This window comes from Neophocaena asiaeorientalis, unplaced genomic scaffold (assembly GCF_003031525.2).
Source record: "Neophocaena asiaeorientalis asiaeorientalis breed wild unplaced genomic scaffold, Neophocaena_asiaeorientalis_V1.1 scaffold534, whole genome shotgun sequence".
In the NCBI taxonomy this organism is placed as follows: Eukaryota; Metazoa; Chordata; class Mammalia; order Artiodactyla; family Phocoenidae; genus Neophocaena; species Neophocaena asiaeorientalis.
The window spans coordinates 82,240-106,341 of NW_020172826.1; the positions used below are offsets into that span (position 1 = coordinate 82,240).

The 24,102-nt window shown below is 42.4% G+C and overlaps 1 protein-coding gene across 1 annotated transcript in view; it reads right to left on the minus strand.

Annotated features, from left to right (window-relative positions):
- Positions 1 to 21,801, minus strand: part of LOC112397692 (protein preY, mitochondrial-like) — a gene marked incomplete at its 3' end in the record, with an annotated part of 37,478 nt that extends 15,677 nt beyond the window's left edge. The window contains exon 1 of the mRNA XM_024741964.1: positions 21,796 to 21,801. Within this exon, the coding sequence (XP_024597732.1) occupies positions 21,796 to 21,801 (6 nt within the window). The remainder of the gene's footprint in view (positions 1 to 21,795) is intronic.
- Positions 21,802 to 24,102: the final 2,301 nt, after the last annotated feature.

Here is a 24,102-nt window from a genome sequence, read left to right on the forward strand (position 1 = left end):
TTTTAAGTTTAATTAGGTCCCATTTGTTTATTTTTGCTTTTGTTTCCTTTGGGGAGACACATTTATGTCAAATGACTTATGTCAAGGAGTGTCCTGCCTATGTTTTCTTCTAGGAGTTTTATGTTTTCTGGTCTTACATTTAGGTATTTAATCCATTTTGAGTTTCTCTGTGTATACAGTATTAGAGAATATTCTAATTTCATTCTTTTACATGTAGCTGTCAGTTTTCTCAGTGCCACTTATTGAAGAAACGGTCTTTTTTCCATTGTATTGTATATTCTCATACCCTTTGTGGTAGATTAATCAGCCATAAGTGCATGGATTTACTTCTGGGCTCTCAATTCTGTTTCATTGATCTATATGTCTGTTTTTGTGCCAGTACCATACTGGTTTTTTTTTAAGATTTATTTATTTTGTATTTGTTTTTTTATTTTTTATTTTTTTGGCTGCCTCGGGTCTTAGTTGCAGCATGTGGGATCTTCGTTGAGGCATGCGGGATCTTTCACTGCGGCACACAGGCTCTTCATTGTGGTGTGCAGGTTTCTCTCTAGTTGTGGAGTGAGGGTTTTCTCTTCTCTAGCTGTGGTGCATGGGTTCCAGGGTGTGTGGGCTCTGAAATTTGCAGCCCGCAGTCTCTCTAGTTGAGGCACATGAGCTCAGTAGTAGTAGTTGTGGCGTGTGGGCTTAGTTGCCCTGCAGCATGTAGGATCTCAGTTCCTTAACCAGGGATTGAACCTGTGTCCCCTGCATTGTAAGGTGGATTCCACTGGACCACCAGGGAAGTCCCCATACTGTTTTGATTACTGTCACTTTGTAGTATAGTCTGAATACAGGGAGTCTGATTCTTCCAGCTCTGTTCCTCTTAAGATTGTTTTGGCTATTTGGGGTCTTTTGTGTTTCCATACAGATTTTTAAATTATTTGCTATAGTTCTGTGAAAAATACCATTGGTATTTTGAAAGAAATTGCATTGAATCTATAGACTGTGTTGGGTATATGGTCATTTTGACAATACTGATTCTTCCAATTCAAGAACATGGTATATCTGTCCATCTATTTATGTGGTCTTCAATTTCTTTCATTAGCATCTTATAGTTTTTGGAGTACAGGTCTTTTGCCTCTTTAGGTAGGTTTATTCCTAGGTATTTTATTCTTTTAGATATGATGATAAATGGGACTGTTTCCTTAAGTTCTCTTTCTGATGGTTCGTTGTTAGTGTATAGAAATGCAACAGATTTCTGTGTATTAATTTTGTATCCAGCAACTTTACTGAATTTATTGATGAGCTCTAGTAGCTTTCTGGTGGCATCTTTAGGATTTTCTATGTGTAGTATCATGTCATCTGCAACACTAACAGTTCTTTTCTTGATTATAGCTATATCAGAAACTTTCAGTTTATTGAAGAAGTTATGTACTTTGTGTTCTCAGCAATTTTTTTTATTTTTAAAGACTTCACAACTTGTTGGGAGATTATAAAGAATCTTTATATAAAGTGTGAGATATTAGAATAGAGAAATTACATAACATTTTCTTTCTTTCTTTCTTTCTTTTCTTTCTTTCCTTCTCTCTCTCTCTTTCTTTCTTTCTTGTTGTTTACCATGCTGCATGGCTTGCAGAATCTTACTTCCCCAACCAGGGATCAAACCCGGGCTCTTGCAGTGAAAGCACTGATTCCTAACTGCTGGACTGCCAGGGTATTCCCAACATTTTCTATTTTAATAATACTCTAATGTACTTTAACTATAACACCAAAAAAAGCATCAACACAAGCCATAAAATCAGAAGAACTCTGTATACAATTCTAAATAAAACAGTGATTAGCATGGTCAAACCCTTTCCTTCTTTATTAGCCTTCTCAAATATTAATTAATAAATCTTAGGAGCAACACTTTTAGGGATCATTCTTTAAATAGTAGCATGTTACCGAAATGCGTCCTTAAGTTTCTTGAAAACTAAGTAACTGCAAAGAAAAATTAATTTTGAAACAATTAAAATATGGTACAAAGCATTTGGAATCATCTGGGCTCTGAATGAGCATCAGAATTTTACCCTCTCACCTTCCTGCCATTTTCACAGCTGAGAAGTGCTCATTTTCCTTGTACTCTAGCATGGAATCATCTGGATTTTTTTTTTCTTTTTCTTTTTGTGGTATGCGGGCCTCTCACTGTTGTGGCCTCTCCCGTTGTGGAGCACAGGCTCCGGACGCGCAGGCTCAGCGGCCATGGCTCACAGGCCCAGCCGCTCTGCGGCATGTGGGATCTTCCCGGACCGGGGCACGAACCCGTGTCCCCTGCATCGGCAGGCGGACTCTCAACCACTGCGCCACCCGGGAAGCCCCATCTGGATTTTTAAAATGGGAATCAGTGGTCAATGGAGAATCAGTAACAGTAATGATGAAGTATTTATGGAAGACTGAGTCTCTTCTCATCTTGTTTATATCACATTTTATGGTTAGACTGTTTAGTTCAGCTGGCTATATCCAGTCTCATGGTCCAAGACTAGCTAGGGGATAAGAATGGTCAGGCTGTGCTCTCTAGAAGGCCAGCTTCACAGTCCCATGGAAGTAGGACTTGAGAAATATTTGTTCAAACTGCATACTGTTCAGTTCTGTGGATCCACTGGATCTGCCAATGGCTTTAGAATCATTTTTTTCATGGTCATACTTCTAGTTGTCGAGATTATTATCTTCCATTTTTCTTAAGATTAGGCAGATGAAACAGAGGAAAGCAAAGTTATTTTTCTATGAACTAAGGCACATAATGGGTTAAGTATTAATTCAGATTTACTGCTTTAGGAAAGGAGGCTGTTGTTCATCTATTGAGCAGAATTCACATATACTGTGCATTCCTACCATATTTTTGTTCTCATTCTGTCCTTTGAAACAATTAGTCCATTGCCTCTCTAGCTCATTCAGATTCATTCTGTAGCAGTCATGGTTGTGATTTGTATTTACTTAAAGCCGAGAATTTATTACTCTTCTAACCTAATACATCTGTAGACAATAGATTATATATAATCCATCTGGTAGTCCATGAATAATGCTTTTAAGCAACAACTTTTTTTTAATATTTGATGGCTGAACTCATAGAAACATAACTTGAAATGATAGCCCTTTCCTCTACTAATCCATAAGTTTTTCCCTGGTTCATTGGGGTAGGTTTTAACACATAACTGTTTATATTCTTCCCATCCACCAAATTTAAAAAGAAAAAGAAATCACTTCCCAAGTGAAATGCAAAGCATGTTGAATTACATACTTACAATAAACATCTTACAAGGTACCTACTCCTTGGAATTATTGTTAGAATCTTAATCAAAAACAAAAACCCAGTGGATAAACAGCAAAGTCCTACTGTATAGCACAGAGAACTGTATTTGATTTCCTATGATAGGACTTCCCTGGTGGCACAGTGGTTAAGAATCTGCCTGCCAATTCGGGGACACGGGTTCGATCTCTGGTCTGGGAAGATCCCACATGCCACAGAGCAGCTAGACCCGTGTGCCACAACTACTGAGCCTGTGCTTTGGAGCCCGCAAGCCACAACTACCGAGCCCACGCACCACAACTACTGAAGCCCGCACGCCCTAGAGCCCATGCACTGCAACTGCTGAAGCCCAGGCGCTCTAGCGCCCACGTGCTGCAACTGCTAAGCCCACGTGCTGCAACTACTGAGACCTGCATGCCTAGAGCCCGTGCTCCACAGCGAGAGAAGCCACCGCAGTGAGAAGCCCACGCACCGCCAACAAAGAGTACCCTCTCACTCGCTGCAACTAGAGAAAGCCCACGCACAGCAATGAAGACCCAAAGCAGCCAAAAAAATATATATATATCCTATAATAAACCATAATGGAAAAGAATATTTAAAAAATAATGTATATATATATGTATAACTGAATCACTTTGCTGTACAGCAGAAATTAACAAAACATTATAAATCAACTATACTTCAATAAAAACAATTTGATTTAAAAAAAAAGTCCCAGCCCAGGCTTTGCGAATATGGGCAGCACCATAGGCGATGCTTTGGAATGTCAAAGATTTTGCAGCTTGGTAATTTTTGGTTACCCTTTCCTAAGAAACATACAAGAAAAAACTTTTTTTCAAGCTTAAGAGAAGGGTCCAGTGAGTGAGTTGTTTAAACGTCCCTCCTGTTTCCTGAACTGAGGGGCAGGAGGGAGCGCTTACAAGGAGAAGTTCTAGTAGGGCAGGATGTAGGGTGAACAATTGTTTGCAGACTCTGCTGTTAGCAGGGACCGTGGTGTTCACTGACTGCCTTCCTGAACGTCTGCACACGTGCTCATGGTGTTCGAGGTTTGGGGGCGATCAAACAAACGTGAAGTATTTTCTTGCATGATTGCATTCCTTTTTCACTACCTTGATAAAGCACTATCGCCATAATTGATAACCTACAAAATGTGTTATGAAATGTGAGCCTGTTTCACTGGCACTGCACCCAAGGTCACACTCCAATCCCGGGTCACTTACAAGAAGAGAAGCACCACCATTCAGGTTAACAGCTGGCGTACACCCCAACCCGTCTTCCCACAGCAGGTCACCAGCAAACACGCTTCGTCCTTAGGATAAATCACAAATGTTACACATGGCCCACGAAGCCCTGAATGGCGTGGCCCCTGCCTGCCTCCAGCTTCAACTCATACCCATCTCTGCTTCACACACACCACATGACAACCACGCCAACTTGCTTTCAGTTTCCCGAAAGAGCCAAGCTTTCTCCATGGGATCTTCGATGTTCCTTCAGCCCAGGACGCTTCCCATGTCCTCAGCGCTCATCTTGCACTCCTCACACACACAGGCACATGTACACACGCACACACACACTCTGCTAACTCCAAGTCCAGGCTTCAGCTCTTAGCTGAATGTCATTTACTCAAAATAGGGCCTTCCCCACCCCCCAAATCTCTTGCTCTAAGTCAGCTAATTTTACAGTTCTTGGGCCATTTATTTTAAGTGTAGTTCCCTTGCAGTTCCTAATAGGTCTTGGCTATCCATAATTTATGGCTTCTATTTTAAAAGTGCTATCAGAAATCAGTAAGAATACAAACACACCCGCTGTTTAAAATGTCCTCACAGCAAATATCGTCCCGTGCCATGCTATTCTTTTCACAGAGGTGACTAGAACAATTGATGCCCTTCTTACATCAGTTATTTCACTCAGGTTGAGCCACAGCTGAACGAAACATTAGCTAGTATTAATACCTCGGGACTTCTAACTCAGGATGAATCATTTAAAACATAGGTAGAACTCAGCAGCGCTGTAGCACAGTTGAGGTTTCAATATATTAAAGAATGTTTACTGTATAGATTATGTGGGGATATTTTTCCAACTAGCAAATCTCATTTAAGTTACTACCATGCAAGTCACTTTTTGGTATTGTTTGACGTTTTCAACTATATTACATTTATTTAGTAGTTTAACTTACAATGTTATCATTGTTTTATTAATGTATGACCAATACCTTCATTAAGTCGTTCAATAAACATTTATTAAATGCTTCCTACATGCCAGCCACCATGCCAGGGACTGGTGTTACTGTGATGAATAAGTCCCCATCCCTGCCTTCAAAGTGTCTTCAGTCTACTCCATTTCCATGTTTAAATTCTCCCCTAAACCCTGGAGGATAGGCGATAGGTCTCACTCATCTCTATATCCTCAGTGTCCTACCTAGTGCCAAGCACAAAGCAGGTACACAATAAATGCTTATTGAGTAAATTAATAACTGGATAAACTAATAAATTGATAAACTAATAAATGAATGAATGAAGAAATAGAAACTACTGAACAAGTACTTAAAAGATCCAAGCTGCCCAGAGACCACCAGGCCAAGAAGTAATATTCATTTTTCTCTCTGAGTTTAGAAAACAGAAGAGATATAGTCTTTGCCACCATTCCTACTGTTTGGCTTCCACTCAGCCTCCAGTACCTGCCATTTTCTCATGAACGTATTATTTCCCCCTGCTCTTCCATTTGTTCTATATGAGAAAATCATCTAGAGTAGCACAAGGACCAGGGTGTTTCATTTAAATAAGCAACTAATAGCTGGGGCTTTCTCTCCTTCCATTTCCCAAAGCAGGTCACATGGTCAGCTCCCATTAGATTTTGATTTGAGATTCTTCTAATAGGCGCATGTCCCTCTGTGAATTTATTAGACCAAGCCTGTGCCCCAGGGGTTCCAGAAATCGGGCACCTCGTGGGAAGCAGAATGTAACACAAAGGTCAGCCAATTGCTTGTGTTCCAAAATTCACTATGTAAATGAACTCCAGATTTGAATGGGGCAACAGATTGATCTGCGGTTCTCTACTGACAATGGCCCAGAGTCACCCCTGTCCCACCTATCTTAGGAAGAGTCTGAGTCAGTGACCACTCAGCAGTGGTGAAGACACCAAGGCACCTGGCACTGAGCACCGTGCCCTGGACACTTCCACAAAGAGACCCAGGAAGAAATCGGGCTCTCTCAGTTTAAACTGTGGGGAAAGTTCTAAGTAATGAAAGAGACTGGTCAGCATATTGTCACTGCTGTAATACAGGTCATTAGCCTGGGTGTCTGTTTCTGCGTGGGACGCAATCACAATTCATGAATCATACTACTTTGAAGACTGTACTAAGTGTGTGGATCAGAAAAATCTTCAAGGGTTCTTTAGTAAAAAGTTATTCATTGATTTAATCAAAAAGTTACCTACAAGGTGACAGACAGCAAATTAGGCAATGAAGGTGAGTGTGGACCAGTTCCTGTCCTGGAGGGGCTCACAATCAAGGAAGGGAATAGCTCCAGATGTATTCAGTGCTGTGGAAGAAATTACATAAACTGTTTTCAGGACACAGAGGTAAGAGCAGCCTCCTGTGTTTCAGACAAAGGAGGCTGTGTAGCTCAGTGTTTAAGAGGACAAGCCCTAGAGACAGATGGCCCTGCCCCACAGCGCACCAGCAACACTCACAGGGTGTGAGGATTAAACAAGCTAGTACGTGTGAGGCCCAGGGTAAACACTCAACAATTGTAACTCCTCTCCCCCAGCGAAGACACCTGACTTGTTCTACCCATTGCTATTTGAAACACTGTCTTTGCTTGGTGTGTACCTCCATCTTTTCCCCTCATCCAAATCTTTATTAAAAATCTAAATATATATTGCTGTTGTGTATTAGCTGTTAATAGTTGTTTCTAAGACTAATGAGGATATTTTCTCCCCCATCCCCCAGAAAAGGTCAGGCTTGAAAGAACCTTGTTCCCAAGGGCACAGCCAATTGAAAGTGGCCCCAAGTGCAACACCAGGGAGTCCTCAAGTTCCCCAGCATCTAGGTAACCAGTTTTTTTCGGTACACGCAGGTATACCCTTGAGCTCCAGGAGAGACAGAGGGACTCCAACTGGCAAATTTTAAGGCAGGACCACAAGCAGTTCTGAAGACCTATTTAAACCCGAAGCCATCCTTGGACTGCATTTTGGCAATGGGGGTGGGAATGGGGATGTTTCCCTACTTCCTCATTTTCTGTAGAGTGGGGGGAGATTTCTCAATTCCAGCCGGAGGAGGAGAGAAAGGACTTGGGAGCACTTCTGGACTTCCTTGACCCCCTTTCACTCCTCCCCAAGGAAGGAGACATGATGTCTCTGACTGGTGACATGGGGAAGAAGGATCAGAAATTAGCTTAAGTCCCTTTTCCTCTATGTTGGATGGCCTGGTCTCAGGATGTTATGGGTTGCATTGTGTCCTCCTAAAAAGGGTATGTTGAAGTCCTGACCCCCAGTACCTCAGAATGGGACCTTATTTGGAAATAGGGTTTTTACCGAGGTAATCGAGTTAAAATGAGGTCATGGGACTAACCTGGCAGTACAGCAGTTAAGAATCCATGCTTCCACTGCAGGGGGCACAGTTTCGATCCCTGGTCGGGGAACAAAGATCCCGCAAGCCGCACAGCACAGCCAAAAAAAAAAAGAAGAAGAAGAAAAAAAATGAGGTCATTTGTGTGGTCCCTAATCCAATATGACTGATGTCTTTATAAAGAAGGGAAAATTTAGACATAGAGACAGACACACGTGGAGGGAGGGCTGTGTGAGAACAGATGGGGAAAATGCCATGTGATGATGAAAGCAGAGATGAGAACCATGCTGCCACAAGCCAAGGAACATCTGGAGCTAGAGAAACTGGAGGAAGCAAGGAAGGATCCTTCCCCTACAGGTTTCAGAGGGAGCATGGCCCTGCTGACACCTTGATCTTAGACTTCTAGACTCCAGAACTGTGAGACAGTAGATTTCTGTCGTTCTAAGCCACCTAGTTTGTGGTACTTTGTTAGAGCAGCCCTAACAAACTAATACACAAGACAAACACTTACTTTGTTCACTCTGCTGTAATTACCTGACCCTACCAAGAAAACCTGCATATCCATCTCTGCCTGTGATTGAGAGGCTGGAATCAAATGGGGGTGCAGTGAGTGAGGTGGTGAGTCCTATTCACAAACGTAATAGCAAAGCTTCCTCCAAACAGCTTTTATTGGTAGCAAAGCCAATAGTTTGATGACATCTTATTTCTGATTTTTTTCTGAATCTGAATTAGGGAGAGAGGCCTGATTTTCTGACCAAAACTCCAAATTTAGGCTGAGATACATAGTTTATATGTATTAACTCATTTAACCTTCACAACAGCCCTATAAGAGTATGTCTTACTATTACGCGCATTTTACAGATGAGACAGTTTAGGCAAGTAACTTGCTTAGGTCAAGTAACTTACCCAAGGACAGTGAACGCTGAGGATTGGGTTGTAGGCAGCTTGGAGCCAGAGTCTGTCCTTGCTGCCTCTGCAAGGGCTGCATTCCAAGGAGCAAGTCCTTAAATGATCCCATTAAAAGGATCCCATGGCCAAATATATGAAGAGAATCCTGGGTGAAAAAAGTAAACTTTTCTTTAATCTCTCCTGATCTTCTCAGAGCCTTTACAATGCCAGTGTGCCTTGTGACTCTATCAGGATATAGACTGCAGCATTTGACCACAGAGCACTTTTCAGGGAGCATCTTTTGGGACTAATGTTCTGAGGAACACCAGTTTGGGAAACACTGAGAGAATACTTTAGGTGGGAGGTACTCTTTTCTTTGAATACATTTCTAGGATTTTAAAATAATTTCTATATGCCAATTAAAATACTCAGAAATCCCTTCATTTAAATTTTACAGAGAGTTATATAGGTTTACATCGTAAGGCTGGGCCTTGAGATCTGGGGGCTGAAGCTGACACAAATCCAAACCGTTGTAATATAAGACAGTGGAACTCCTGTAACAGAGGTACAAAGCAGAGCTAGCAGAAGGTAAGGCTCCATCTCTGAGGGAGAAAGGGATGATTTCATGGAGGAGTGGGGCTTTGAGCAGGCCTTAAAGGCTAGGTGGGACTTCAGACAGTCATTTTGGATTAACTACTTGAGGCCTAAATTGGTTCTGCTCCAGGATGGAGTCAGAAACCCTGGTGACTCTCGAGGGAAGTTAAGGTCTGAGTTTGTACAGGGAGCATTATTCCCACAGCTAAGCAGAGATCACAGATTGGTAGCCCCTGGGAAAGACACGAGCAGCAGACTCTTGTTTGGCCAGCACAGAGCGGCTGGTGTGTGTATGTGTATGTGTAAATGTGGGTTTGATTTAATCCATGTATTCTTGGGTCTCACTCTCACTCCCATTTTACTTGTCTGGTCCCTGAAGGCGTCTGAGCGTTGTCTTCCAGGCTAGTGTAGCCACACAGCACAGCTAAAGGGTGTGGAGCCTTTACTGCTCTATCAGCATTTCAGTAGACTGACAGTATCATGGAAGACATCAGGGAGCTAGGTCCCTGATGGGGAATATTATGAAATATCCGTCTGGAAGTGGTTGGCTGATTCTTCGCAAGTTAGCTACCACAACTTCCCTCCAAAATGAATCCCCACTCCAGGGCAGTGGCATATGTCTGCACACTAGCCCTGCCTCTAGCGTTCGAGTTCAGTAATCTTTTTTTTTTTTTTTTTTTGAGTTCAGTAATCTTGCAGATGAATGACATTGCATTAAACCCGGCAGACCTGTCATCCTCTTAAACATGCTGTAAAAGAAGAAGCATAGAGCTTCCCTGGTGGCACGGTGGTTGAGAGTCCGCCTGCCAATGCAGGGGACATGGGTTCATGCCCTGGTCTGGGAAGATCCCACATGCCGCGGAGCGGCTGGGCCCGCGAGCCATGGCCGCTGGGCCTGCGCGTCCGGAGCCTGTGCTCCGCAACGGGAGAGACCACAACAGTGAGAGGCCTGCGTACCGCAAAAAAAAAAAAAAAAAATCATTAGGTAATGATCTACAGGTCATTTTCCTTAGGGACTTTTTATGTTTATCTTAAAATCTCTCATAGATCTGGTTGTTCTTCTGTACTAGTATGGTTGTTTCATTAATGCTCAGAAAGTAAGTACTGTATGTTCACAATATATTGTTATGGTTATAGGCACTTGAGGGCAATAAAATGTATCCCTACCTACAGCACCCTCAGTAGAGGCGTGACCACAAAAACCATCCTATGCCTCTTTATAATTATGGTATACAGGGTCCGGATAAAGATACAACAGAAACTTTTGTGAGCCTCTTTTCACCTTTTCTTCCCAATGGGGGCAGAGAGCAGAAATCCCTCTCCTGAATTCCCCAAATCGAATTTAGACCTCACAGCTTTAAGCTATGCCGCAAACAGAACTGGATTTTTCTTTCCCCTTTGCACAGGTCGTAACGAGGACTCTGATTCTGAGAGATCACAGGATTCTGCAGAGTAGCGCCACAAAAATGCCCTAACTGCATGCTTCTCAGCTTCCCCTCTGGGCTTTCCTCTCTCCGTACGGGCTGGGTGGTGGTAAGACCTGGGCTGAGCAGTGTGCCAGTCGGCTTGCTCACGGACTGGTGAGACACTGCTCTCCATTGGCAGAAATCCTGTCTCTGCCCTCCTCTCCCAGGGCACTAAACTGCACTACTGCTACCGGGCTGAGAGAAGCCATAGTTTAAATGTTTACAAGTGAATGGAAAGCAATGTGTTGGAAAGGGTGTGTGGGGCAGGAAACGTTGCTTTCCATTATAAACCCTGCACTATTTGATTTGGTAACTAATATTCTCACTTTAATTTAAAAATATTTAGATCCAGGGAATTCCCTGGCAGTCCAGTGTTTAGGACTCCTGAGCTTCCACTGTAAGGGGCGTGGGTTCAATCCCTAGTCGGGGAATTAAGATCCTGCGTGTCTCAAGCAAAAAAAAAAAATTTAGATCCACCCTTGAATGTTTGAGCTGCTACCCCATCCCTTTGCTCCCCTCAGCCTGCAAAGCTTCTTGAAAGAGCTGTCTGCACTTCCTATCTCTTTTTTTAAACCTCCTGTACGATATATTTTATGTATTTAATTTTTAATTGAGGTATAGTTGCTTCACAACATTATATAAGTTTCAGGTATACAACACATCTCTTCACAATTTTTAAAGGTTATACTCCATTTACAGTTATTATAAAATATTGGCTATATTCTGCTGTATAATACATCCTTGTAGTTTGTTTATTTTATACACAGTAGTTTGTATCTTGTAATCCCCTACCCCTATCTTGTCCCTCTTCCCCTCCCCCCTCCCCACTGGTAACCACTAGTTTATTCTCTATATCTGTGAGTCTGTCTCTTTTTTGTTATATTCACTAGTTTGTTGTTGTTTTTATTTTATTTTATTTATTTATTTATGGCTGTGTATGGCTCTTCCTTTCTGTGCGAGGGCTTTCTCTAGTTGCGGCAAACGGGGGCCACTCTTCATCGCGGTGCGTGGGCCTCTCACTATCGTGGCCTCTCTTGTTGCGGAGCACAGGCTCCAGACGCGCAGGCTCAGTAATTGTGGCTCACGGGGCTAGTTGCTCCGCGGCATGTGGGATTTTCCCAGACCAGGGCTCGAACCCATGTCCCCTGCATTGGCAGGCAGATTCTCAACCACTGCGCCACCAGGGAAGCCCTAATTTGTTGTATTTTTTATAGTCCACATGTAAGTGAGATCATGCAGCATTTGTCCCATACAATATACATTTTTTAGTTTTTTTATTGAAGTATACGTACAATATATTTTGAAAAGTTTTGTGTATCTGATTTTTGTCCAATATATGCAAATAAGTTTAAAATATTCAGCTAGTACTAAAAGGCTCTAGTGAAGACCACACTCCCTGGCCCAGTCTACGGTCTTGCTCCCCACCCCACTCACTCCCAGTGGAAACACTCCCACTTTCAACTTTTATTCTCTTTCTACTAGTAATTATTGACACATTTTTATAGGATTATACTGCTATTTCTTGAGCGATTTTAAACATTTCCTAAACACCTCCTGTTTCAGAAGTTAAAGTATGTTATATCTCACACACACACACGTACACACACACACACACACACACACACACAACTTCCCTTTCCTTCTTCATCCGCTTCATGTAACCTTATAATTTTTGGCTAAGTCGGCCATCATTTACATTTCTATGCCCAGTAACGATTCCCTGTTTAACCCAAGATGCATGTTATGAATATTTTCTTTTCATACAACATTTTTGTTTTTCCTGGAGTTGAAATTGCCTTGCTTAGCTTCCCATGTGCTTATCACTTATTTTTTTCTAAATACTTCAATAGACTTGCTGAACCTTTACCAATAGTTTTTCTCAAATATTTGAACAAATCAGTTCCATTTTTCGTTTGGTGCCCTTCCTCCAAAAGCCCCCTATGTTCGGTTCTAGGCAGGAGAGGTTAGTTGCCCTCTAGAAAAGTCTGGTGCGTGGCTCTCTTTTCACTATTCTCCTCTGTTGGAATTGCTTGTATTAATCAAGGTGGGATAACTGCCATTTAAACCAGATCCCAAATGTATAAAAAGGCACACTATCAGTGTTTATTTCTTATTCACTGATATGGACTGAATTGTGTCCCCCACTAAATTAATATGTTGGAGCTCTAACCCCAACGTGACTGTATTTGGAGATAGGGTTTTTAGGAGGTAATTAAGATTAAATGAGGTGGGACTTCCCTGGTGGCACAGTGGTTAAGAATCTATCTGCCAATGCAGGGGACACGGGTTCAATCCCTGGTCCAGGAAGATTCCACATGCCGCAAAGCAACTAAACCCGTGTGCCACAACTACTAAGCCTGTGCTCTAGAGCCCGTGAGCCACAACTACTGAGCCCATGCGCCTAGAGCCTGTGCTCCACAACAAGAGAAACCACCGCAATGAGAAGCCCGCACACCGCAACAAAGAGTAGCCCCCGCTCGCTGCAAGTGGAGAAAGTCCGTGTGCAGCAACAAAGACCCAACCCAGCCAAAAATAAATTAATTAATTAGTTTTTTAAAAAAAAGATTAAATGAGGTAATAAATGCAACAGGATTGTTGGCCTTATAAGAAGAGGAAGAGAGCAGCTATCTGCAAGTCCGAAAGAGGGCGCTCATCAGACACTGTACCTTCCAGTGATCTTGGACTTCCCAGCCTTCATAACTGTGAGAAATGTGTCTGTTGTTTAAGCCACCCGGTCTATGATATTTTGTTATAGTAGTCTGAGCAGACTAAGACACCACCTTTTTACTGTATGATTCTGAAAGTACCAGTATCTGTCAGTCTTTTTGTGTGTGTAGTTTACATTCTCCAATCTACTCTCCAGTCTGTTCACAGAATTCTGGGAGTACAGCAGGAGAAGGGAGTCTAAGAATTATAATTCAGTATGAAAGTTTTCACTTAATCCCCACATTTATAACTCCATGCCTTATTTACTCTTCTATCTAGAAGAGAATAGGGAGCCACCAAAGTGTTGCCAGCCAGGAAAGATAAGATCAAATATGCTGGTAGGTCTGGGGCTCAGAGAATTATGAACAGCAGCAAGCAGCTTACTTGGGACACAGATGACCCTTGCTCAACAAACAGTGGACTCATCCTACCTCCCCAAGGGTACCTCCAGTAATTCCCTATGGTAGTGTTTTCCAGAATGGGGCATGACTATAACTGGGGGCTCTAGGGATCATTTTAGTGGCATATAACCAAATATTTTTCAAAGATTAACATATTTATTTCAATGGGAATTCAAAAATAAAACTTGCATTCAAAACCCATGGAAAAAAAAAAATAACTCCATGCCTTGTTCTATCCTTGTCTTAGACCTGGTGTCCCAAAGTCAAGTGTCTCTCTCTGATCCAGTTTCTCCAGAGCATAAAACTCTTTGGGCAGGCTGGAGGTACATGGATTTGTAGTCCTCTGGGTAGGTCATGTAAGGAAGGGAATCAGTGAGCTCAACTATTCTATAAAAATTTTCAACCACCATCCCTCTTTCTATCCAGACATATTACCTTTACCTTCTGTAGTACCTGCTGGATCCAAGTGCAGAACATCTAAAGAGTTCTACATGGCAAACTGACTTGTTCATCATTAAAACTCCTCAATTCTGCCACTGTCCCCAGGCACATAGGCATATATCCCCCTGCTCTGCTAAGTTAAGTCAGCTTCTACTTCTTCACATCTTCCAAAAATGTCTTGACATTGCTGATCTGTTGCTGCCTCCTTTCCTATTAGTTCTGACCCTGTGAGTTATTATCCCTTGTTATCCTTTGTTCTTATTTAGTGGAGTTATATTAAAGAACAGTCCTCCAGTATATCCTCAAGCCACTTTTTTTTAAAAAGAATCAATTTTATTTATTATATTTATTTTTTGGCTGCGTTGGGTCTTCGTTGCTGCACACAGGCTTTCTGTAGTTGTCGCGAGCGGGGACTACTCTTCGTTGTGGTGCGCAGGCTTCTCATTGCGGGGACTTCTCTTGTTGTGGAGCACGGGCTCTAGGCCAACGGGCTTCAGTAGTTGTGGCCCATGGGCTTAGTTGCTCCTCAGCATGTGAGATCTTCCTGGACCAAGGCTTGAACCCGTGTCCCCTGCATTGGCAGGCGGATTCTTAACCACTGCACCACCAGGGAAGTCCCCCTGAAGCCATTTTGGCAAACCCCACCTCAGCTTCCATCTTCCCAGAGACCGTTCCTACCTGGGTGGGCAAAGAACTCCTTTGTTGCCAATATAATGGAGGATTTTCTAGGCTTATCTCACCTAGCTACACAGGAGGAGATGACATTGTTGACTCCTCTTTCCTTCACACAGTACTCCCCCCATCCCGTCCCACCCAGGCATCTCCTGGTTTTTCTCCTACATTACTGGTTCTAAATATCTGCCTTCTTTTATTGGTTTCTCCATCTCTACCTGAGGTCAAAATGTTGACACTTCCTGGGTCTTAAAATTGGAATGTCTCTTTCCTAGTCATGTCTTTACCTTGGGTAACTTTATTCATTCTCATATTTTTAACTAATTTATCACAGATGAATACTTCCAGACCTCATCTCTTCTCTGAGGTCTAGACTCATCTATCCAACCATATAGTTGACATTTCTTAGACATCGAATAATTATTTTTACTCATATTTAACCATACTCATAGTAACCAATATTTATTGGGTACTTACTATGTGCCATGGAATATTCTAGATTCTTGGGATATATTAGTATCATATTTCTCTCCTTCGTGATGCTTACGCTCCAACGAGAGGAAATGAAAATTAACAATTGACCTTATAAAAGAATCATAGTATAGGGAATTCCCTGGCAGTCCCATGGTTAGGACTCCATGCTCTCACTGCCGAGCGCCCGGGTTCAATCCCTGGTTGGTGAATTAAGATCCCACAAGCCATGTGGCGGGGCCAAAAAAGGGGGTCATAGTATAATAGAAGGTGATGAAACAGAAGTGCTATGTAAAAAGAGAAAGTAGAGTGCTAGGGATGGAAAAGCAGTTGTGGTTTTAAATAGGGTGATCAGCGTAGACCTTACCAAGATGCTGAAATCTGGGCAAAGGCTTAGAGGTGAGGTCAGTAAGTTAGCTAAGATATCTGTAGGAAGAGCATTCCAGAAAAAAAAAAAGACACTACAAAGATCCTGAGGTGGGAGTGTACCTGGTATGTTCATGGGACAGCAAGGGGAACAGTGCAGCTGGAAGGGAATGAGCAAGGACGTGTGTAGAAGACGAGGCCATGACTTTGGCTTTTACTCTGAGCTGGATGTGGCGTCACCGGATGGCTTTGAGTACAATTTAAAAGGATCCTCTTGCGGCTGCACCATGAAAAGATACTGTAACGGAGTATGAGTAGAACAAGGGAGATCAGGTAGGACCCTCGTGCAGAAATTTCAAACTTAACATGTGCAACATTGAATTTAAAAAATTTTTCCCCTAAATCTCTTCTTCCCTATGTCAATAACAGACTCCACCCAGAAGCTAAAGCCACACATCTAGGGATCACACTTGTTTCTTCCTTTTCTATCACCTTCTTCTCCTTAAATCCATTAACAAGTCCTATCCCTTATCCATGAACTCCTCTCCACCACCAAGCCATTATCCCTGATCAACAACCCTTGTCTCTTGTCTCTTAACAAAAGACAGCAGCCAAGTCGAATAAGGTTCTAGCCTCAGCCTCTGGACGATTACTGCCCGCTGCATCTTCTGATGATAGGGGATCCCTCACTCACTCAGAGATCCTCTTGCCTTCATATCCCCCAAGTCATCATTCTCCCTCCATTCTCCAAAAAGTAAAATGTTTTCCATGAATTATTCAAATTTTTTCTGTTTTATCAAAAGGAAAAACTTGCTGAGATGATTTTTTAAAACAAGTCAGTGTCACAGAAACCATCAAAACAATTCAGAAATCAGAAGAAACAGCAATAAAATTTTCCATTTGGGGAAGGGAGGAAAATACAACTACAAAAGCATTTCTTGGCTTTTTTCTCTCTGCCACCCAAGTCCTATTTGTACTTGACAAGGCCAAATGAAACTTTTTTTTGCCTTGTTAGGAACTGCAAGGATTTTTTCATTCTTCTCTTTTTCTCAGACAACAGCAGTGCTCTTCCAAGACAGCAGACTGACTTCAATTTTTCACCATAATCCGACTGGATTTCCCTCCCCATTTTCTCTAGAGAATGTCATTTGAGTATATATTGCAGTGTTAAAAAGGAAATTTTAGTTGAATGTTTTTTAAATCACTGATTACTGCTCAGTGAAGCTGAGACACTGCAATATAGAAAATGGTTTTTTCTTCCAGACGTGTTTTCATTTGGTGAGAAAACTATGCATCTATTTTTCTGTTGTGGGTAATGTGAAGACTTCATGGGAGGCTGTCTGAAGGACTAACAAATTGCCTAATTAAAGATGGTCTTGGGGAATTCCCTGGTGGTCCAGTGGTTAGGACTCTGCGCTTCCACTGCAGGGGAACCCAGGTTCAATCCCTGGTTAGGGAACTATAATCCCGTGAGCCACGTGGTGTGGCCAAAAAAAAAAAAGTAGTCTCGATTTGCTTTGCTTTATTGACTGTCTCACCTCTTTCCTTAACATTTCTGTAACTGGAAGCATTTCTGCTCATGCAAAGGGAGGACAGTCTAATGGTTAAGCGTGCAGAAGTTCTGAAGCCAGATGCTTAGGTTTAAATCACAGCCTGGCTACTTCCTCGCTGTGTGACCATGGGCAGGTCACTTAACCTTTATCTCAGTTTCCCCATCCTATTGACATAAGATTGAGATATGCCCAGCACATTCTAAGTGCAATGTAAGTGCTAGCTACGACTAAGGGCTAGGCATACATTTGTTGCCAGGGATCAAATGATAGGCAAGAGCAACGCCATCTTGCCCTATGGAACCTTCTAGCTGTAGGACTTAAGCAAATAACTTAACATGAGCCTCGGTTTAATTATTTGTCATCAAGTGTTTCCCTCACAGGATTCTTACAGGAATCACATGAGATATGCCAAGGAAAATGTTTAATAGGGTGTGGTGAATATTAAACACTCACCATGAGCTAATACTGTACAGCAAGACGGGCAGATCATTAAACAGCCTAAGAGATGCAATAACTTATAATAGAAGTTTAGAATGCTATAGGAGCGCCCACTAGGATATCGAAAGGGGTTCCTAAAAAATAAGGAGGAGTTCGCCAGAATTAAAAGAGGAAGAGAGTTCCCAGAAGAGGAAGCCAGAGAGCTTCACTGGTTTAAACAAACTAGAAGTTTAATGTAGTAAAGAATGGAAACCGGGAGTGGCAGGCAGAAATCGAGTCATTAATAGAGCTTTTCAGCTATACTCAAAGTTGACCTTATCCTGAGAAATGGGAGAAATGAGAAGCCAGGTAATGGGCTCAAATAGGCCCACATAAAACCAGAATGGCATTTTAGAAAGAGCCTGATGGCTGCAGACTAGGGAATGGAATGGAGGGCGTCAGGAGGCAGGACGCCCTTTGGGAAGCTGCTGCAGTTTCTAGGTTCTAAGTGAGGGCTGGAAGGTGGTGAACTGGGACAGGGTAGTGACAATGGGATGGAGAGACCTGGTGTCCTTCCTCAATCCTGCTGCTTTGGTGGGCACTTCATGTCTTCAGTCTTCTTTCCTATGTAGATCCCACTGTGACTGTTTCTCACCTACTGCAGTGAGGGGTGTTACTGTCCTCCTGAAACTTCCCCAAACATCCTGCCCGAGCAGCAGGCACTGGAGGAGAGCTCGCCAGCTTAGCTGGTTTGAGTGTTGATTTCCTCCCACAGAGAGAACAATTCTTAATCAAATATTGCTTGAGGCCCCCTATCATTTGTTTTACGTGCTGCCATCTGGAGCTGCCCCCAGGTATGTCATATGACCACAGTGTCGCCAAGATGATTAGGACTTCAGTTTTCCGGCTAGAAAGTTAATATTTACCTCACCTGGAGGAGAAGTGCAACTACTTCACATAATAAAATAATGATTTACAAACTTCTTCACCACCTGACTGTACTGTATCCAACTATTTATAAATAATTCCTTGGAAATGACTTGGGTGTTGGGCATTGGGGAGGGTAATTATGGGAGCCTAACCCACTCTAATCACCTAATGCACCTTATCTACGGTCAGAGTTCAATGTAATCCCATATAGAGGTTGTGGGTTGTGATAAGTGAGCAGTAAATATCTAATCAATTGAAGAAGAAATGCCATTTGAGAGGTCATTGGCCTCACTGTGCTTCTCCAAAACCATTATGGGATTTGGGTAGGAGGTTAGCTTTATGGTTTGTTTTTGTTTCTGTTGTCATCTTTGCTCAGTAGCAGTCCTGACTGGAATAGCCTCAAGCAAAATTGTAAGGGTGGTGAATTGAGACGGCGTTTTCCACATTTCACCACTCTTTGCTTTCCTAAACTTCAATGTCTTCACCTGATACTCTCTTGAAAGCAGGAAAAGGTATGAACTAATTTACAGTAAGACTAGTGTGTGTGTCTTAGCGTAAGGTGGACCCAGTCCCAGGGAAGCAAAGGTGATCTCAGACTCAGAAGGCCTGGAAAATGTGCTGAAAAACATGAATTTACGATCATGAAGATAATAGGGGGAAGTGCAAGTCAGAACCAGTTCAACTGAAATCAACATCCAGCCTGAGAGCCATGAACCTCAAGTCTTCCTCCCCTGCTTCCCTCTGGCCATGCCCTGCGCAACTTTAAATTTTAACTTCACAAACCATCCAACACCATAACTTCAGATCTTTAACTGCCATGCTGTAGCAAGCTTCACCCCCTGGTACTTATGCAAAATCCCTTCGCCAGAAATAGGTGAAACCATACCACTTGAACTGTGCCTACTCCAAAATAATAAACTTATAAATCCCTCTCTGAAAACAATGGCCTCAAACCTACACTTCAAGTTCATGGAGACTTCAGTCTTTATCCCTTTTCCCAACCTCAGCCCTTCCTAGTTTTATTTTTATTTATTTATTTATTTTTGGCTGTGTTGTGTCTTTGTTGCTGCGTGCGGGCTTTCTCTAGTTGCGGTGAGCGGGGGCTACTCTTCATTGCTTGCAGTGTACGGGCTTCTCATTGCGGTGGCTTCTCTTGTTGCGGAGCATGGGCTCAAGGCGCACAGGCTTCAGTAGTTGTGGCTTGTGGGCTCTAGAGCGTAGGCTCAGTAGTTGTGGCGCACGGACTTAGTTGCTCCGTGGCATGTGGGATCTTCCCAGACCAGGGCTCGAACCCGTGTCCCCTGCATTGGCAGGCGGATTCGTAACCACTGCACCACCAGGGAAGTCCCCCTTCCTAGTTTTAGAGCCTCTGTAATCTGACCTGAATTCCATTCACTGAACTGAATTTATTAGGTTTCTACTTTATGCCAGACATTGTTCTAGACCAGTTATTGTCAGCCTTGGCTGTAGACTGGAATCATTCAGAGACCTTTAAAACAATACCATGCCTGGAACTCACCTAGAGAGTCCAATTCAATTGGTTCAAGGTGCAGTCTAGGCATAAGGACTTTCTAAAGCTCTCCAGGTGATTATAATCCACAGTTACTAGCCATTGCTCCAGGTGGGAGATACAGCAATGAACAAGACAAACAAGGCAGAACTCTTATTTTAACAAGTTCCAATTCTGCCCCTCCTCTGATTACCAGCTGCCTCAATTCTCTTGCTAGCTTATCTTTTCTACTATTCTGGCTCTTCCAGGTCATGGTCCTAAACAAAACCGTCTAACACTGTCTTTTCTCAAGCCCCCAGGTGTCCTGTCCCAGCTGTGTGAAACATATAACCGCTGATTAGCTTCACTACACGCTTATGAGCTCCGTTCTCAGTCTGGCTCTCAACACTGGCAAAATTTTACTTATCTTTTGGCAGCTTCCTTTCTCATTTTTGATAGCAAACATTTCAAATCTTTATTTCTCTCTTAAAACCCCATATCAAGATCCTGTCTCTCTCACTCTCAGCAGATAACTCAACCTCTTTTTAACAAAGAAAATAGTAGCCAGAGTGGTGAAATCCTTTAGCATTCTTCCTTCCCACCGTAACAGTGCCTTCCTTTTCTCCCCCTTGTATCTGTAATTTCTCTCTACAGCCAGACCCTTCTCTACTTGTTACAAATGTCCTCAAGCATCTGCCTATTAAACCTACTTAGAGGGACCTTCCTGATGGTCCAGGTAAGACTCCGTGCTCCCAATGCAGGGGGCCCAGGTTTGATCCCTGGTCAGGGAACTAGATCCCACATGCATGCCACAACAAAGATCACACATGCCGCAACTAAGACCTGGCTGTCTTCCACTGAAACTGGTCTGGCAAAGGACACCAGTGACCTAACTGACAAATGCAATGTCCGCTTCTCTGTTCTCATCCGTTCTATAGCACAGTTTATTGAACATGGAGATTCTATTTAAAATGACCACGATTTGGTCAAGATAATGTGGAATTGGAGGCCAGGAAGTAGGTGGAGATGAGAAGAGCAGGCTACTTTCCTTTCACTGTCTCCTTAATCAAAGCCCAGTTGTATAGGAGAATCAACAGGCAACGCCTGGGAGTCCATGCAACGCCTGGGAGTCCATGGTCAGATTACGTGGCCAGAGAAGGTCGTTTGCCCCAGGCAAAGGGCCCCAGAGTCTTTTTTTTTTTGGGCTGCCTCCTGCAGTTTGAGGGATCTTACTTCCCCAACCAGGGATCAAACCCGTGCCCCCTGCAGTGGAAGCATGGAGTCTTAACCACTGGACCAGTAGGGAAGTCCCAGGGGCCCCAGAGTCTCAACTGACTAAGCAATTGGTAAATTGTGACACTCAAGAACATTTTGTGTATTACTGTACCCCTAGAATGCTTTCACAAATTAATTGGAATTCATTAAGATCCTGACCATAGACTATCTGCATATTTCTGAGGAGAGGCCATTTAGGGAGTCTTTGCATTACAAACCTTAGGATGGTGTTTGTTGTGTGTGTGGTTTAATTTGGGATTGTCCACAGCATCCCTGCGTCACTGCTTACCTTACCTTCATGTTGGCTTCATTTTCTCCCAGTTGGCCCTTACTCTAATGGTAAAGTTTGGCCTGACAAAAGAGCATTTTCCCACCAAAATAATAGGGGTAAAATGTTAACAACTTGGCTACATTTAAACTATATAGTACGTAGTTGGTGTGTGGTGGGAGGGGGTTTGGGAGACTGACTCGTTACGTTAAATTCTAAGGTCATTGGTCTCTTCAATTTGCCCTATTATGCCTATTGCCAACCAGGCTGAGTTTGCTGGAGTTCACTGCCTTGGAAATCCCTTACCATAAACCTACCTGCGGAGACTCCTAAAACTCTGTAGGGATTTGTGCTGGTTATTCTCTATTTGCCCTTCCAGATCCCTTCTCACCCATCTCAGCTCTGTTCTGTACCCCTGGACACTAAACCTTTACCAACGGTATGGTCTGGGTTTTCTTACCCTTCAGCTTTGGGTTAGGGTCAGTCACCAGGAGGAAATCTGAGGGCAGGAGGAGAGGGAAGTCAGGGTCATTGTTCTCACTCTTTCCCCTCTTGTAACAGTTCTGCCTGGTTACACTCCTCCCCCTAAGGCCATAGCTCCCGTCAGGCTGCCCCTTTACACAGAGCTGGCTCTTATCTGCTGCTGGAAACATCTTTCCCTTTCTTGCCCCTTCAGGCCTAGAGTTAGTAATGACTTCCCAATGTCCCTGGGCACTTCATCGTCTTATTTTGTCTTTGTACTGGCCTCTCTGACTACACCCTTTATAACTAGTCCCTTCATTAAACTCTTTGTAGTTAAACCCTTTGGGTATATCATCTTTTCCCTGACAAGACCCTAACTGTATGAGGACATGTATAGCTGTATGCCAATGGTTCAGCATTTCAGTGAATATAATTACTATTGTTACTCTATGTTTTCCTCTTAACTTTTTCATTTATTTAGATATCTACTACTTTAATTCCCTAACATGTTTCAAGGGGTATTATCCTAGTGATGGAGGGACCGGGGGAACCCAGAAGCTGTTGGCACTAGTAGACACAATTAAAGTGGGTTCTAAACAGCATGGCATGTCATCCATGAGTTGGGTTGAAAAACTTTGAAAACAAATGTGAAATAAGTACATTAAGTTTTAAGTTACTTCCAGGTGAAATAGGATCACATTTTCATCAATGTAATTCTGATGTGTTTATCTTATTTTCCCAACGGTATTGAGAACATTTTGAAACCAGGAATATAGGCTCTACTTTTGTCTCCCTTATAAAACTCAGTATTTTCCAGAGTAAATACTACAGTACTACATGATCTACAGTACTACATGATCTACAGCTGGTTTAATCTGCAAGAGGAACCAAGGAAATGAAGGGCCAACTATCAATTGTACTCAGATTTTTAACTGTGTGGAGGGTGGTCACCCGTAACCCTCGAATTGTTCAAGTGTCAACTGTATAATGAAGGAAACCAGACCAGAGGAAGAGAGGATTAAAAGAAGGACACAATTAATTTATGAGACCTAGCTACAAAAGGGCAAGGGCAACAGAAAGTGAAGAATGCCAGGTTGGGTGGGTAGGGGTGACGTAATGTCAAGAAATTAGATGGAAAACAATGGGTTTTAAAAGCACAAAAGAAAACAGAAAGTGGTTTTTTAAGACTATTATAGGCAATTACTTTCTTCTGAATCTTAGAGCATTTGATATTAAATACTGAATGCAGACTAAGGAGTCACCAAAATTTAAGAGAATGTTGTAAAGATATAATAAATGAGTTAATGACATGAAAGTACTCTGGAAGTTTTTCAATAACAGCATTAGTATAAAAGCAAGATGTTATTTCATGTTAAATTTATAGATTGCCTATATGATATACACTCTAATGGCCACTGTCTGAAAACACACCTAAGATTAGAAGGGTTGAAGAAACTGGGAAGTCAAAGATTTTCGTCTATTATTTCTCATCTTCTATGTCTCTCTATCCCTGACAAGATTTAACTACTAGAAAGTTGTAAAGATGATTGATATAGTATTTATTACATGTCTGAGGTCATTGACTGAATACTTTCATATAGAAAGCACAACACGATGCAATTATTACCCTCCCTTCATTACAGAAAAGGCTTGAATAAACAGGCAGACTTTGTACCTTTCTCGTTCGACATTTTGGTTTGAGCTAACAGCTGAAAAGTCAGGGCTGCCTAAAGTTACCATGTCCTTCAGCAATATCATCCTCCTTCACATTTTAAATTAGAGGGGTAAAAAGTCTGTTTTAATTTGCAATTCAAGTCCCATCCCTTTTCTTTTTAAAACATCTTTATTGGAGTATAATTGCTTTACAATGG